Source organism: Agelaius phoeniceus, chromosome 5 (genome assembly GCF_051311805.1).
Source record: "Agelaius phoeniceus isolate bAgePho1 chromosome 5, bAgePho1.hap1, whole genome shotgun sequence".
Lineage (NCBI taxonomy): Eukaryota > Metazoa > Chordata > Aves > Passeriformes > Icteridae > Agelaius > Agelaius phoeniceus.
Genome location: NC_135269.1, coordinates 222,174 through 238,167, shown reverse-complemented (window position 1 = coordinate 238,167; position 15,994 = coordinate 222,174). Strand labels below are relative to the sequence as shown.

General features: G+C 41.8%; 1 protein-coding gene across 1 annotated transcript in view; it reads left to right on the top strand.

Annotated features, from left to right (window-relative positions):
* Positions 1–15,994, top strand: part of ST8SIA1 (ST8 alpha-N-acetyl-neuraminide alpha-2,8-sialyltransferase 1) — a 94,686-nt gene that overhangs the window by 54,781 nt on the left and 23,911 nt on the right. The window contains exon 4 of the mRNA XM_054631814.2: positions 3,448–3,540. Coding sequence (XP_054487789.2) covers positions 3,448–3,540 — 93 coding nt within the window. The remainder of the gene's footprint in view (positions 1–3,447; positions 3,541–15,994) is intronic.

Here is a 15,994-nt window from a genome sequence, read left to right as displayed (position 1 = left end):
GAGGAAAGGCCAAAGTTCTTCCCTTGAGGTTTTTGTGATTCTTCACATTTCCTTTCCCTCCAGCCTTCCTCAATTTACAAGAATCTGTCAGGAGGGATGTTGAACCAGCTCCTGCTTTTGTGATTAAATTTGGCACTTTCTAGGTCTGTGATCCTTAAGGAAGAAAGACAGAAATTAGTTCCTCCCTGATAAACATGAACAAGAGAAATGTTGTGGGGGAGAAACTGGAGGAATGCTCCAAAAGAGATGAGAACTGGAGTTTCTTTGGGTTTCTGATGGATGCATAATGAGCATCCACTAGAACAAGTCTCCTTATTACATCCTGATGGCTTATTATAAAACTATACAAATTTGCTCTAAACCATTCCTGTAATTTCTGGTCTGCAAAGACCAAAAATGTCTTCATTAATAAATGCCTGTTAATGCAAAGAAACAGAACAAATTCAAGGCAAACATACACTTGGAGCACTTAGGGAAGAGAAGATGTAAAGCACAGGGGGATAGCAGCACTCTGAGTGCCATTACTGCAGAACTCCTGAGGTGTTCCATGGACTAAATACCAGAGACTGCAGTGTGTATGCAGTTTCTTGCATTCTGTGTTTTCTAGAAATTAAAATGCTATAGGAGCAACCAGTTACAGAAACAACAGAAGTTTTTTTTTAAAAAAAAGCCAACAAAACAGCAGCTATTTTAGCTTGATCATAAAACCCTCCTTCTCTGCAGGGAGGATAAAGCAACCATTATATGTTTTGATTTAGAAATAAGTGATGGGGAGAATCCTGCTAGAATCCCATTTGCTGCCTGCAGGCTCTGCTGTATGAGTGATATGAAATCATTTTTATGGAAAATTTACTTGATCTTTTCTAAATCTCATTTCTATAATCTGAGAACTGAGAGAGAAAGAGCACAATAGTGACTTCCATAACACTTTTCATTTTTTAAAAGAAATTTGTGTGATGTCTTCAAAGCGTTTCTGCAGTCTGAAATGTCCTGCTAGGTTTTGCCCTTGTTTGTTAATTCATTTCATGTGAATTTTTATTTCACTTATGTATATTTCCATAAGCTTTGGCCTGTGAGAGAAGATGGCTGCACTCATATGTTGTAATTGCTAAGGTTATTTAATGAGTTTAGACTCATCTGGTCGCTGAGCATCTTCTACCAACACAGTTGTTCCAACACAGGGATGAAAAGAACAGCAGTTTTCAGCCCCTCAGGCATAGCAAGCTGCCTATGCAATGAGAGAGGTGCATGTGGTCTCCATGTTTAGGTACTGTGGTTGTAATGGGCTCTTCTTCTGATTTTCAAGTTTCTATTTCTTATTTCTAAGAAAAAAACAGTTTTCCCCCACTCCCTACCTGCTAATGCTTGTTTTGAGAGAAAAGTGTTGGTTAGTAGTCCTAAGCCATGTCTTTAACTCTATTTTTTGTGTACTTACTTCTCAGTAAGTTTATTTCTCTTACTTTTCAGTACCAGATAGAACAGTAAGAGAAATAAAAATAAAATTTCTTAGTATGAGTTTTGTGCTTCAGTGTGTTCCTCACCTGCAGAACACTCAGCACTCTGCTGACCAACCCAAGAAAATAATTGGGAAGGTCAGGTAACAGATTTCCTGCAGTTTCCTGTGGATACTCAGCCCATTGCCTAATGTTTCCTGCACTGTAAGGGGGGAATCAGACTTACAGATGAAGTGTTGGAATAATACTTCTGTGACTGGCTTATGAATGAATTGTCATGATCTAGATGCTGAGATGATAAAAGCTGGGGTGAGCTCTTAGTCCTCCATAGTGCTTTTAAATTGAACCAAAAATGGTTTTTAAAAGCGTGCCCTATGAGCTTGTGTTTATTCAAAGCAAGGAGCATTAAATTGTGATCTGCCAGAGGTATTGTGCCACCTCCCTACCCTAGGCAAATCAGCTATAAATCTTCCTTCACAAATATTTGTTTGACTTTTATTTTACTTTTTCTTGTTAAGATTTTATAGTTTATGTTTGAGAATTAAAATTTCCCTTAGCTTCTGGCCTTTCCCTTTCCCATTCTCCTTCTCATCAATGACTGCAGTTTCTGAAGCCTCTTATTTTGATTGCTTTTTCTGTCTTCTTTTGAATTTCTCTACCTTCTCTTATTTTGTGGTACAGTGAACTAGAAACTGTTTCCTGGCTGAAATCTCAATACATTGTGCACATCTTAACAAGTTGTATATATTTTCATGACTGTAACAAGTCTTACAGGCATGAAAATGAGAACATGTTCCTGGAAATTCTGTGTTTCTCGGTGAATGTGATTTAATTCATTATGTTTCATGTAGTTAGGACATGGCTGTCCCTTTCCTTGGCATTGCTTGATGATGAGAATTGAAGGGTTTGAGAGCTGGCATTTGCATGCAGAGAGAGGCCGATAGAGCACCACTGTGGTTTTGGTTGGGGTTGTTTTGTTGTTGGTTGCCTGGTTTTGGGTTGGTTTGTTGGGTTTCTTCCGACTTAACAAAAACTGCAGAGAGAAAACCCCAACAACACCTAAAACACCTAAAAACATTCCTCTGAAAAAAAATCCAAATTCTGCTTGTCTTTGAGAATCATGATTTCATTTTTGCCTTTTAAGCATTCCAAATACTCTTTATGTCTTTGTTTTAAAGCAGAAATCTGAAATTAACAATGTTTGGAAACCAGTTTTTAGTGCAATTTTTATGTATTGAGTAGATTTCTCCTGACTAATTTTTGGGGCAGTGCACAGGCTTGGATACTGTTTGAATGTATCTTCATTTTTATCTCCTGCATCTTCCTCCTTCTCCTAGGTCTTTACAAAGGAGTTTTTAGGACTGTTCACTGTGTGGATGTTTGCCTCTACTTCTGGTTTATTGAGTCTTGATTCTCTGCCTCCCAAAGTAAATTTGCTCAATTGCTTTGGCTTTATTCCATCATCACCCTGCCCACCAGAACAAGATTGTGAGCAGAGCTGAGATACACGTGTCTAAAAAACCAGCTGATTTTTTAATTCTGTGTTTTCTCAGTAAATTCTATAAGATGATGGTACCCCAGAGTGCAATATTAAAAGTGCCAGTTTTAGATAAGGCCTGCAGTACCACAGAGTGGTAATATCAATCTGAAGCCTGATACTGGTAAACAAGACAAAACAGTGGGAAAAACCAGAACTTTTAAAGAGTTGGGAATTTTAAAAAAAGTTCTTCTATAGGTAGTAACAGGCTCTTCCACAGCCTTTCAGCCTCTCAGAAATGTCAAGTGCATGCATGTTTTCCTTAGCAGCTACACAGATTTCATCTCTGCAAAAGGTTTTATGTCTCTATTTCCTCACAATCTGGTACAAAAATGCTTCTAGGTGTGGTACAGTAGGGAGCAATTGGAGCTTGGTCCAGTAATTCATCGTTTTTGCATTTTCTGAAGCCTATCAGTCCTGAATGTCATCTAAAATCTTGGCTGTCTTTGTGTGCAGGTGCAACCTTCCTCCTCTATCCAGTGAATACAGCAAGGATGTTGGATCCAAAACCCAACTGGTGACTGCAAACCCCAGTATAATTCAAAAAAGGTAGAGAGCAGATTTTTCCTTTTCTGGTTGGGGTAGGCAAAAAGAAAAATGCTTCGTCAGTGTTATAGAAACTAGTGCATCAGAGTTGTGTTCCTAATAATGTGATCCTGGAAGGGGATATGGGAAAGGTGCAGCAGGCAATGGTTTGGTGTCAGGGGAGATAATGAAAGCTGAACCCCTCAGAGGCTTTCAGTGTCAGCAGGGAGCTAAGGCAGGGCTGTGGTGGTGGGTGCCCCACACTGCTCTGCTGGCCAGGCCAGCTCCTGCTGCATCCCACAGTCCATGAGATGCTGGTTTGGGTTGCTCTTGGTTCCAGCACAGATCACCTCTGAGTCTCACTGCCCTTGCATCATTTGTTTGATGCTGACTTACAGAAGGGGTAAGGATGGAGCTGCTTGGCAGGGTATGATCATACAAGCTTTGCTTTCTTGGGAAACTGGGACAAATTTGTGTTGTTTATTAGAGTTGGTTGAAATTTTCCAAATGTCAAGCGCTGATGAGAGTGGGGAAGAGCGAGTGGGGAAAAAAATGTCAGTGCTATCTCTCTGATTTTGTCTTCCTGAATTTTAATTGCCATGTTCTTTGTTTATCCTCTGGAATGAGGTAGGTTGTTCTCAGGCAGAACAAGATCTGGTAGTAACCTGCCATGTTCACTGAAAAACACAAGAGAGAAAATATGAGCCAAGGGGATGAGCAGGAAATGATTAAGCACAAAGAAATGTATAATGTGAGTACTGGCAGGTGAAGGATTGTGAAAGGAAGCAAAGCAGGGCAATTAAATGCATGGTAGAAAGCCAGGTGTTTTAAAAAGAAAGGCACTGGCTTGGAAATGGATGTTTGATGGTATTTGAATGTAATATTTTTCCTGTCTTTCAGGCATTGGAGGGGTCTGTAGTTGAGTGTGTGGAAGAGATGACAGTCTTTGACAGAGTAGAACACAGAGGACAAGCAAGAGGGAGATGGAATAATAATAATAACAATGAGCTTCAAGAGCTGATTGCAGGCAGAGAGTGCTTGAGTAGGGGAAGGCACAGAAATGCTTGTGGGATGAGATCAAAAAACCAAGCAGAACTGGCAGGGGATGGCACCAGGTGCCAGGCAAAACCAGGGAGTTACCCAGGGCAGTGGATCTGAAGACAGGGAATCTGAAAGTGCTGGGGTATGTAGATGGCTAAGTGATTGCAGAAGTGGAATGAAATGGCCAGAACATCCCATCAAGGAAAGATCAGTTTGGCCATGGCATTTGGGATGAAATGAAGAGGAGCAGGGTGAAACACAGCCTTTCAGAGGGCTTTGCAGTTTGCAGGACGGGATTATTTAACTCAGGCGTGTTTGTTTGACACCCTCCCCTCTATCTAGGTCTGGAGTAGGAAGCTGACTGTAGTTACTATTTTTGAACAGAAAAGGGAAGAGTGTTAGTGATGCTTGGAGGAGACTGTGGAGCCACACTGGAGAGACCACAGAGTGCTCCAGCAAGGGGGAAGGATGGAATGAGGAGAGGGTTGAGGAAGCAGATGGAGAGAGTGAGATGCTGCTTTGTGAGGGGTGGATAGCTCAAGGAGGAGTGGAGGGGGGTGGGAAATGGGAAAAAAGAGAGCAAGGAAACAAGATTGTGATTAATGTCAGTTTTCAAAGTGAGTGGACAGTTACTGTGATGCAAGACCCTGGATGAGAGAGCATTGTGGAATGTATGTGCACGTGCATTGATTAGGGGGAGATAGACACCCAGTAACTGAGAATAACACAGAGAACAAATTCAGAGCACTGAAAATTGGCAGGAGCCTCCTTTGAGGCTTTTCTTCCTCTGCCTGGTCAGGAAGAAACATTTTAATTTTTTTAAAATAATTGACTCATGTTTCCTGTGTGCTGCCCAAAGTAATTATTTTATCTCCTGTGTGTTAAGTTAGAGTGGGGAAAGAAAAGTTATATCTTGAAAGTTAAAATGGAAAAAAAAAAACCTACAACTCTGTCATCACTCCTATGGAAAGAAGCTTTTTTAGGAGTTAAGGTTACTTATACTTTTGATGAAATTCAAAGACATTCATATTTGTGACTGATGAATCTGTTTCTAAGCTGAGTGTTATCTCTAGTGTCACATAAGGGGATTATTCATTGCCATTCTTCCCCTCTCCTCTTGTCCTTACTTGAAGTATGTTGATATTGATGAGGCCTGACATCTCCATTATCTCTCAAATGTCTTAGGGCAGGTTTAGTGAATTGGCCCTGCAGCACCATTCATGGCTTCTAAAGGATTTACCCTTACCAGATAATTTATGGTGATGCATGTTGAGTGGGGCAAAGTTTTCATACCAGGGATGTGGAAGCAATTTTCTGTGAGCTTCTAAAACCAGAATTAGTGCCTTTAAAAAATAATTGTTGGCAGCAGTTATTGCAGAGATGGCACCATTTCCCTATTGATTTAGCACCTTAGGATGGAAGAGTCACAATTTTAATTTAGGAGTACCTAACTTTAAAATAAAGTAACTTCTAAACATTGCTTTTTGCAAAACTTAGAGATGAAGTTCTGTGTCTGTTTTCAGCAGGAAATGAGACCCTGCAGGTGTTGTAGGCACAGAGTGTGTGGTGATTGGGCTGGGGCTGTGCCCAATCATCCCCAATTGGCTCCAGCTGTGCAGCACAGGTGAGCAGCATTGAAGGGAACGAGCCATGGAGGGCACAGGGCACACAGGGGCACTGCAGCAGCAGCAGCAGGAGGGCACAAGAGGCTGGGCTGAGGGACAGAACAGAGCTGCTGCTTGGGGCCTTTGGGGTGTTGGTTGTGGCTCCACCGTCCTTCTGAAAGGTAGTACGGTTTCCACTTGTGAAATATTCTGCTCTATTCTCATTTGGGTTTGAGTGTCCTACCCTAACTTCAGTTAGTGTAATACAGGAGAACTGACAACAGATGTACTGTGGCAGAAATTTTCCAGTGTAAGAGGATGCGTGTTCACTGTCCCAGTTTCTTTTTTTGTCTAAAATTTTTCAGTTTTCAGATGTCTCTCTTCAGTTAATACTGGAACTCACAGTCCTTCCCTCCTGTGTGAAACACCTTTTCCCACTTTGCATTCAAAGCATAACCTTTCTGTCAAAGCCTGTGTTAGGGTTGGAGTTGGGACTGAAATGTTGCATAAAGGTGCTCCTGGGGCCAAGGTGACCTCTCCCACCCTCTAGCCCTGAGTGTTGCTGTGGGACTGCAATCCCACATCTTTGATGTTTCTAGTTCATTCCCCTACCATCCTACTCAGCTTGTAGGCAGAGGATTATTTTGTATATTATTTATTTTCTTTCCAAGTCTAGCTGCTCTAAGTCCCTCCTAAGAAAGAGGCAGTGCAGTAGCAGTAGCGGTGATGTGCCTACAGCCATTCTTAAGACTCTGGGAAAATTGGCAAGGTTATGTCACTTAGAGAGGTTGTTTCCATATTCTGAACCCTTGTCTACACCTGTGGAGAGGGATGAGTCAGTGAACATAAAATGTTCAAGAGGCAGTGCTGATTTTTGATCAATGGCATAAGAATTTTAACTAGGAAACACAAAGAGTTCGAGGATGTGGATTGTTATCTGTTTCTAAAGTCACTGGATCTGGGCTGTTTAGGAGAAGCCAATTTTATGAATTTATCTTCAACAGCTCTTGCAAATGTCATACAATAATAATTTCTCTGAGCTCCTAATTAAATCTGCAGTCAGATGCTGTTTGCAGCAGTGTTCCTTTCTAGTGCCTTGTCTGCTTGTCTGCCTAACCTATGCACATTTATATAATCAATTACAGGGATATAGTACTCCAAACAGATGTTTCCCAGCATTCAGAGAGTTTCAGACCAGCTGATGATTTTTAGGGAATATTTTATCTATGAGCTGTGTGTCCATGGCCTCTGTGGAAGTTTGAACTTCCACCACTGAATGGGAGTGCTTTCCTTTCAGTAAATTAATTCACCTTTTTGATCTCTGTGATATTTGACAAGTTTTTGCTGCATCCAGTGTCTTGCATTAAACCATGATGAAGGAATGAGACTAAAGACTAACAAATGCAATGATTCTGCCTCTCAGCTTGGAAATGCCAGTTAAATATCACTGCTGTTTATTAGGTTCCCATGGATTTTGAGTGGGCTTAAATTTGCTTTCCAGTGTCCCCTGCATTTTAGAGGCAGCTAATAATCTTTCCTGGATTCAGTCCTGAAGACATCTCTGAATCCAACTGACTTAGACTATTAGGAATAAAAAGCTGGAATTGAAGCAATAATTTACTTTGCTAAAAGCTTCCTTCATCTTTGATCAAACAAATGTACAGTACTATGCCTGTTGCTTACACTCGTGAAAATGTTTCATGAAAGTTCCTCTTCAGTGTGCCTCCATGTAAAAATGCCATATTCTGTTCCTAGGTAGTTACATTATTTTTTGGTAATTGCAAAAGATCAGAAGAAGAAAGGTAGAAACCACCCATAAAATATGTTCTTGAAGGAAAACCCTTTGTGCTTATCTTGTCCTTTCTATACAAGTCAAGTGATGGGAAGATATTTCTCTGTCAAGTCAATTAGTCACCAGATTTTAAACACTTCATAGAGAGGTCCTTTTTTCATTCCTGGTACCTAAATTTATCTCAGATGGTTGAATTGATGAGAAGTCCAAAGTCATCTACAAGAGTCTCTGAACACCTGTGCCAACAGCAAGGGGATAATATTTCTGGGAAGTACTGCTTAGGAGGCAAGACTGTGATAAACTTCTGGACATGGAGGTTGCTTGAAGCCCTATTTGGTGGTAATCAGTTTTTTCCCTCCTCTAATACAAAGTTTCTTTAAAAATCTTTACATTTATAAATTTTGCCTTATTTTCTCTTTGTGTGGAGCATCTATTTTTGTCCTTGTTTGAACAGAAAAAGAAGCAAAGCTCTGGGGATGGAGGGGACTGGCTCACCAGGACAAAGGCAGAGCCAGGAAAGAAAAATCCCAGAATTTCTGGTTTGTTTTTGTGTTTCTTAGCTGATGAGCAGAAATACCTGGAGTTGGAAAAAAGTCCTGCTGTGATTGGAACAGTTTGTTGCTGTTACAGCCATGCTTTGACCCCACTGAAATCAGGGGCTTTTACTCTCTTAACCTTGAGAAAGAGCAGTGAGCAGGAAGGAGATCCAGGAGCCCTCAGCCTAAGGAAAGGACTGGTGGGTCTAGAGGTGTCTCAAAATGCACCTTTGGCTCCAAAGAGAAAGGTCAGCTGCTGTTGCAATGGGTTAGGGAAACGGGAACTTGGAGGAAAAGTTATTTAGACTGGGAGAGGAAAGACTGAGGAGAGAAGGGAGAGTTTTCCACTTAGGGATGGTACCCCATAGTGAAAGCAAGTGCCAGGTGTTAGGAAGAACCTCCCAGAGAACCCACAGAACTCTCCATCTTACAGTAATTTAAAGGGCAAAGTGATGTGGAGATGAAATGGGAAATTATAAATGCGATCTCATGAAATCATGGTTTGATGCTTTTTCTTGAAAACAAACGTTTTATTAATAGTTGTAGTAAAGTAGAGATAGACGATACCAGGTTTAAAAGAATCCATTTGAATTTGTGATTGAAATGGCCTCAAATTTCAATTCTACTGTGTATTTGTTGTAGGATTGGAGAGGAATAGGAGGCATTACTTTACACATGCATTTGGAAGTTTCTTGTCTGGGATTTTGATGATAATCATCGTTATCTCCATTGTGGATGACATTTTAGTTGCAAAATCTTTGCCTTACCAAAATCACCAGTGCTTGCTCATCTGTGGGGATATTCATTAACACATGGTCTCACACATTTTTATTTTCTTGGCAAGCTGTGGCAGGAAGACTGTTCCTTTCATTCCTCCCCCCTCTCCCACCTCCTGGTGCCTTCTTCAGACCACTGTATCCAAGAGTCTGCCAGCAGTACCAAACAGAGACAGCCAGCTGTCTGATTTTCCAATATTAGCTCTGTGAAATGGGAAAGCTATATATGTCCCTGAGCAAATAATGCTTTTAATAGCGTGAGGTTTTTTTCATCCTTACATTCCTGCAGTAGGACTTGATATGGGAGCTTCTAAATCCTACTACCAACATGTGGAATAGTTAATCAAGGGCCTTGTATTTAAGTATGTGACTAGTATCTCCAAAGCCATTGGAATACTTTGGTGTCTTGTATGGACAACCCAGGTTTGTTCAGAGTAACTTCTCCAAAGATTAAGTGCCTAATCCATGTTTAGGTAACCAGTCTTTCTTTACAGTCTTTAATGTTAACCTAGATTTTTTTAGCATTATTGCCTCTCTTGGATATTTTCAGATACTGATTGGAAAGCAAATGTACATGTTTTCTTTTAAATGGAGATACAAGGCATCCTGCAATCTGAATGAGTGCAGATAATGAGAATACAGAAGATGGCCATTTCCCTGTAATCTGCCGGTTGTGACATTCCCACTTTCTCTTTTGTTCCTGTCTCTGAATAATTCCCACAGTTTGCAGCATCTGCAGCCATGTGATTCCATAAACTTCCAAGAAAACCTGCAAATTCAGGAGATGGGCACAGGAGTGTAGAAGTTATCCCTATGGATAGCAGGCCAAAAGCTTTAGGTTAAAGCATAGATGTCAGAGGGATTAATTAGGGTCTGTTTTCTCATTAAACAGCTGGGGATGGCTGAGAATGAGATAAGCACCTGAGAAGGCTGAATGAATTTTAAGTAGCACTTGGAATAGATGCTGAAGGAAAGGATGAATGGAGAGAGAAACCCTCACGTGGAGTCCTTTAGGGGAATAGACTCTGCAGCATAAATCACTGTAGTGCTTCACAAACTGCAGGGAGTTTTAGGTAAACCAGAAGGCAGATGGATCTTGAGAAATGTTTTTTTAGGAGTATATTTATAAACAGCCAGAGCAATATCAGAACCACTTAGGAAGAATTTTTGGGACTTTTTTCCACATGTTCTTAGGACATGGCAAAAAAAGCAAAGTAGTGCCTTAGGAGAGGCTTAGATTAGATACTAGGGAAGATTTTTTTCGCTGAAAGGGTTTTAAAACATTGGAACAGATAGTCATGGTGAGTCACCATCCCTGAAAGTGTCAAAAATGTGTGGATATGGCACTTGAGGACATGGTTTAATGGTGGAAATGGTGGTGCTTGATGGCTGGATTTGATTATCTGAGAGGTCTTTTCAAACCTTAAGGATTCTGTGATTCTGTCAGGGGGTGGGGGATTCAAGGGCAGAAGAAATTAGTTGATCTGACTTAGTTTGGTCCTCAGAAAGAGAGTGGAAGTGGTTAAATATTGAAGAAATATCTCCAAAGGTCCTTCCCAGGAGGTAACAAAGAAGTTAAATGGCACCATCATTCAGGGACAGGTATTGTCAGGGATTAAAACCTATTTTCAAAGCCAGGGTGTGCAAGATATGAAAGCCAAATTTCCAAGTCTGTCTCAGAAACCTGAGCTGCTGGTCCTGATTGATTTATGTTCCATAAGAATCCTTGTTCTGACCATTCTAGAATGTGCTTTTAAACTTAGAGGCAGGCAAGTGGGAGAAGAAAGTGCTGAGCAGCTCTACCCACAGGCTCATTACTGCTCATTAAGAGGTCTCTGGAGGAAATGTTCTCATTTTATTGTCTGGATGTCTGTTTCACTTGCGTGCAGGCTGGCAGAATGAACAATTAGGTCGCTGCGTAAATGCAGAATGGGTGGAATATTTATGGGAGCCAACGTTTCAAAATGGCACAACAGGGAGAAAAAGACAAACAAGTTTTGGAGGTTTTTTACCCAAAGTCTTTGCTTTTCTCTTCTGAGTTAGTTGAATTTCTGAAGGTGGTCTCTGAGCAGCCAGAACAGAGAGTTGTGATTGCAGAGTGTTGCTCTCATGGTTTCCCTGGGGCTCAGGAGGGATTTTGGAGGCTCTTGGGATTATTTGTAAACAAGGAAGACTCTTATTTCAATTTCTGGTTCTGTTTTCTGACTAAGAATAACCACAAAGCCTTCCCATGAATTCCACACAGGACATTTCAAGGGATGATGTGTTGATTTGAGCTTTACCTCCTGTCAGTTTTGTCACCCCTGTGAGACTGAAAGTTCTCAGTGCATTTACTTGCATTCATTAAGGCCTCAATGTCTGAGGAATAATCATAAAATAAGCTCAGGTTTCCATGGGTTTAAATTTGAAACATTAGAATACAAAGCTAGATCAGAGTGTGTAGACAGCTTGTAATGTTGAAGTGTGTTATTAACAGCTAATAAGAGATGGAGCTGTAAAGTGGGACTAGAAAATATCTCCAATAGAGTAATTTTAACGCTCTCCCTCGGGTGTGTGGAGATAGAGCTGTAAGATTTGGCATTGCTGATTTTGGCAGCTGTCTGTGCACTTGGATCACTTGTGCCCTTCTCACTGAGGCAGGGTGGGTGCTACAACCAGACCATTAAGGCTCTGACTCTCTAAGTCAAATTGCACACTAAAATTAAGGGTCTATGTCACATGAGTTTTGAAGTAAAACACAAGGGATTTCTCAAGTGTCTTGAAATAAGAAATTTTAGCTACTTTAGGAGACTTTTGTACAGGAAATCTTACTATTGTTTTTAACTCTGTTTGTGCCAGCTAGGGGGTATGGATACTTTGTATTTAGAAGGAAAAAAATTCATTTCTCAGACTGGAGTGTTCCACTGTGACTGTCCTACCTTTTTTTTGCTTTTTCTACAAGGATAGCAAACAATGTGCAAAATGTCAGCCTGGTCTAGTGGAAGGATCCCTGCCCATTGCAGTGGGGCTGGAAACAGATGACCTTCAAGGTCCCTTCCAACCCAAACCATTCTATGATTCTCTAAAAATACGTGTATTACTACATTTCTAATTAATTTATTCTGTTATGTTGTGGGAGGGTGTTGATTCTCGTGTGGTAATTATTACTTCTGCTACTATTGGCAGGCCTTCCTTACAAACAGGAGAGTGTTTGCCTGGGTTTATGCCCAGAGCAGCATTCCTAATTAGTAGCCATGCTGAATTTGTACTCAGGATACTCTGAGCTGAATTTTTCAGTGCCCTGCCTGTTTCATACAGCAGGTTGGCACTGAGCAGCACTGATATGAGGCACAGTGGGGAACAGAGAGCTGAGCCTGTCACTGTTTCCATGGCAAAAGTTCATCCTGGGGTTTAAAAGATTGTGGCTCATTAAAACTTCAGTCAAGGTTTCCTTCCTCATTCTGATCTCTTATCAGCTTCAGTCTCTGCTCTCCTGTACTATCCAGTAATGAAGTACTGTAAACCAGTAATGTAGACTTACACCAGATGGTTGTGTTTACTATCCAGCCAAGAAGGACTCATCTAATGTCACCTTTTCCAACCCCATTCCAGGCAGAGACTGGCTAAACACGGTAGGCAGACTTTTAAATCCCCACATCTAAGCACGTAATTTGTAAAATTCATCTTACTCTCTGGAGACTTGATTGCTGAGATGCCTTGCCCAAGTCTTGGCAGTGCTGCAGATACACAATGAAAGCAGCTGCAACCTTGGCAGGTTTGGGTTGAAATATCTTTGAAAAGCTAGGCTTGAGGAGGATTCACAAAATCATGGAATGGCATGAATTGTGGGGGACCCCTGGAGATGAGCCTCTGCTCAAGCAAGGCCACCCAGTCCTGGCAGCCCCTGTACTGCTTCAGCAGTTTTTAGAAAAAACTTGAAATCTGGTCTGTAGGCATATACTCATAGCACTTTTCTATTCACTCCCAATGACAACAGTAAAGACTTTCAAAAAGAATAAAAGACAAAACGGGGTAATTGGATAAAATGATGAAACGTGACTCAGTTATCTTTTCTTTTTGTAAAGGTCTGCTCAGTAACTAAAAGATGTACTTACACTCTGAGGTAAAAGGGTGTGATTCTTAGATTCATCAGGCTAATTAAACTTGCTCCTGACATGGTAGAGAGTTGCTTTTCAGATATTTCTGACCAATCTGTGCGACCTTCCATTTTGGTTATGCCAGACTGGTGTTTGGGCAAGAAGGCAATCCAAGAAGTAGCCAGATGTGTATCCTGACAGTGGCTTGTTGAGCAGTAGCAATGGGAAGCAAGCAATAAGAGTTAAGCTTCATTTTTTAAGAAAGCAACTGACTTACAAAAGAAATCTTTAAAAAGCCCTGCAACCAAACACACCATTCTTTTATAGCAGTTGCAGTGATCAGTTTTGTGAGACCTGGGCTTTGTAACACAAGACACAAACTCACTCAGATATCAGAGGCTGCCAGTTAAATACAGTGAAGACCTGACATCAGTGTTCCTGTTATTTGTGGAAGTTAGGAAGGATGAATAGCCAGGGTGTAAATCTGAGTGCAAGGTGGAGTTTCTGTGCTGGTCAGAATGGGAACGTGCTGCAGGTACAGATCTGAGTGCTCTCAGGCATGTGAAGCACAGCTGTGTGTGCCAGCAGAGCTCATTGGTCTCTGGAGGGCTCATTCCAGCAGAGGGGCAGCTTATCCTCTGCTCAGGCTCTTCCCAGCAGCCCTGCAAGGGCCGGGTGAGCTCAGTTTACTCTGGGGTGCCCAGCTGCAGCTTTAGCAGATGGCTGTCCCAGCTGTGTTCTGTCCTCAGGTCGTCCCTGTGGGATGCAGGCAGGGACCAGCAGGTGCTTGGAAGTAGAACAGCTCTAAATCCAGGTGTTCCTATTGGCACAAAGGGGCCTGGATACTGCTGAGCAAACCAGAGGCACCTCAGAAATGCAGCTCCTCCCCAGCTGTCCACTCCTGTCCTGTGCCAGCCAGCCCCCCAGGGAATGACTGAATCTCACCCTTCTGTGTCAGGCAGGAAGGAATCCTCAGAAAAGCTGTGGAGCTTTGGGGGTGAAGGCATGTGTGACAGCAGGGGCAAGGTTTGAGCTGGCCTTTGGTGCTGGTTCTGTAGTGGAGAGCAGTGAGCAAAAGGTTCATTTGTGGGGCATGATTTAAAGAGCTGATCTCCCACTCTAGAAGGTGCATTTTTGGTAAGTTGTAAATCAAGCTGCTGTTTGCAGGCTGTGCAGAGATGTGTTTAGGAAGGTGGATGAAATATTCCTGTCCCTTGTTTTCAGACAGGATAACAGAAACATGAGGGAGCTGTCACAGTCCAGCAGCGAGCCAGTGAAGCCCAGAGCAGTGTATCCCTGGTTTTTTGCCCAGTCTTTGATCAGAGGTGTTTGCTGAGTTACCTCATGTGAGGGAGACTTCATGTTCTTGGCTTCTCACAGAGTTTCTTTCATGAGTATTAAATCTGCATAAAGAGATTAATGAGACCTGCCAGAAAATCTGTTTCTGTCCACAGAGTTGCTAATTGCTGTTCACACACTGTCAGGATAGTGCAGTGTTTGCCTCTCATCTCTGATGCTTCTTCCTCAGGTGCACATCAAGTGACAAACTTACTGTCCAAGACATTTTCCTCTGGCATGGGGTGGCAGGACCCTGAGCACGCTGCCTTCCTAGGAGCCAGTGATGCCATCAGGGCTGGGTCTCTTTCTGTTGGTTTTCCTCAGTCACCGAGGAGCCACAGCAGAGAAGCACCTCCAACATCCTCCTTTGATGTTTGTCAGTGTTCCTGGATGTTGCTGGGTCAGCTAAGTTCCACAGAACTGTTTGCCCTTCCTCTCATTCTGCCCTTTGCAGCCTTGCATGAAAATAGGCCTCTGTGATGTGAGGCCTTAAATAACCACCATTAGCAACAGTCCTGGGATCCCAAGGAACAAAGAAAGTAAATTAATAGCGATGGTGATTAATTATTTAAAATTATTTACTTGGAATAAAGTGGGTGTGAGATATCAGTGGAGTTTTTTTCCCCCTGTGTGTGCTTAGCAGTTGCAAAGGAAGATTTTGGCCTGTAGAGTGAACTGCCTTTTAAGGGACTGATTCCTTCTTCACACAAAGGGAATTCATGTTTGACAGGTTCCAAATTCTGTTTTGCTGTCTTCAGGTGGCTCTACTGAGGCTCTGCTGGCAATGTTTAGATAACAGAAGTATGAGAGCTGAAGCCCTGAACCATAATTTGCCATATAAATTTTATTTCTCTTGCAGTATTCGTAGAGGCTTCTCATTCCCTGAAGGACAGTCAGTGTTTGTAGTGGCAGCAGCATTCCAGTGGTCAAGAGCAGAAACTGGCAAGCAAGGTTTATGTTGTGTGCTAATGTTCAGATTCAGTGCAGATCTTCTGCTTTAGATCATTTGTTTGAGAAATTGGCCATAATGCTACTGGCAAAGAAGGGGTTGGTTCTTAGAGTAAATATGCAGTTCCTGATGACCTTGGCTAGAACTCAAATTACATCTTCTACTTAGAACTGAAGTGAGACTGGTTTTGCCTTTGTAGACAGGTTCCTAAGTTGAGCTGGAATATTAGGTAATCCTTCTCCCATTTTCTGGTTTATGCTTCATTCAGCTGTTTATTCTGGCTTTCAGTGTAAAGTAACATTGTCTGACTGAGGGTGTGCGTGGGGGCTGAGTCCAGCCTTTGGAACCTTCTGTCCAGTCTCATTC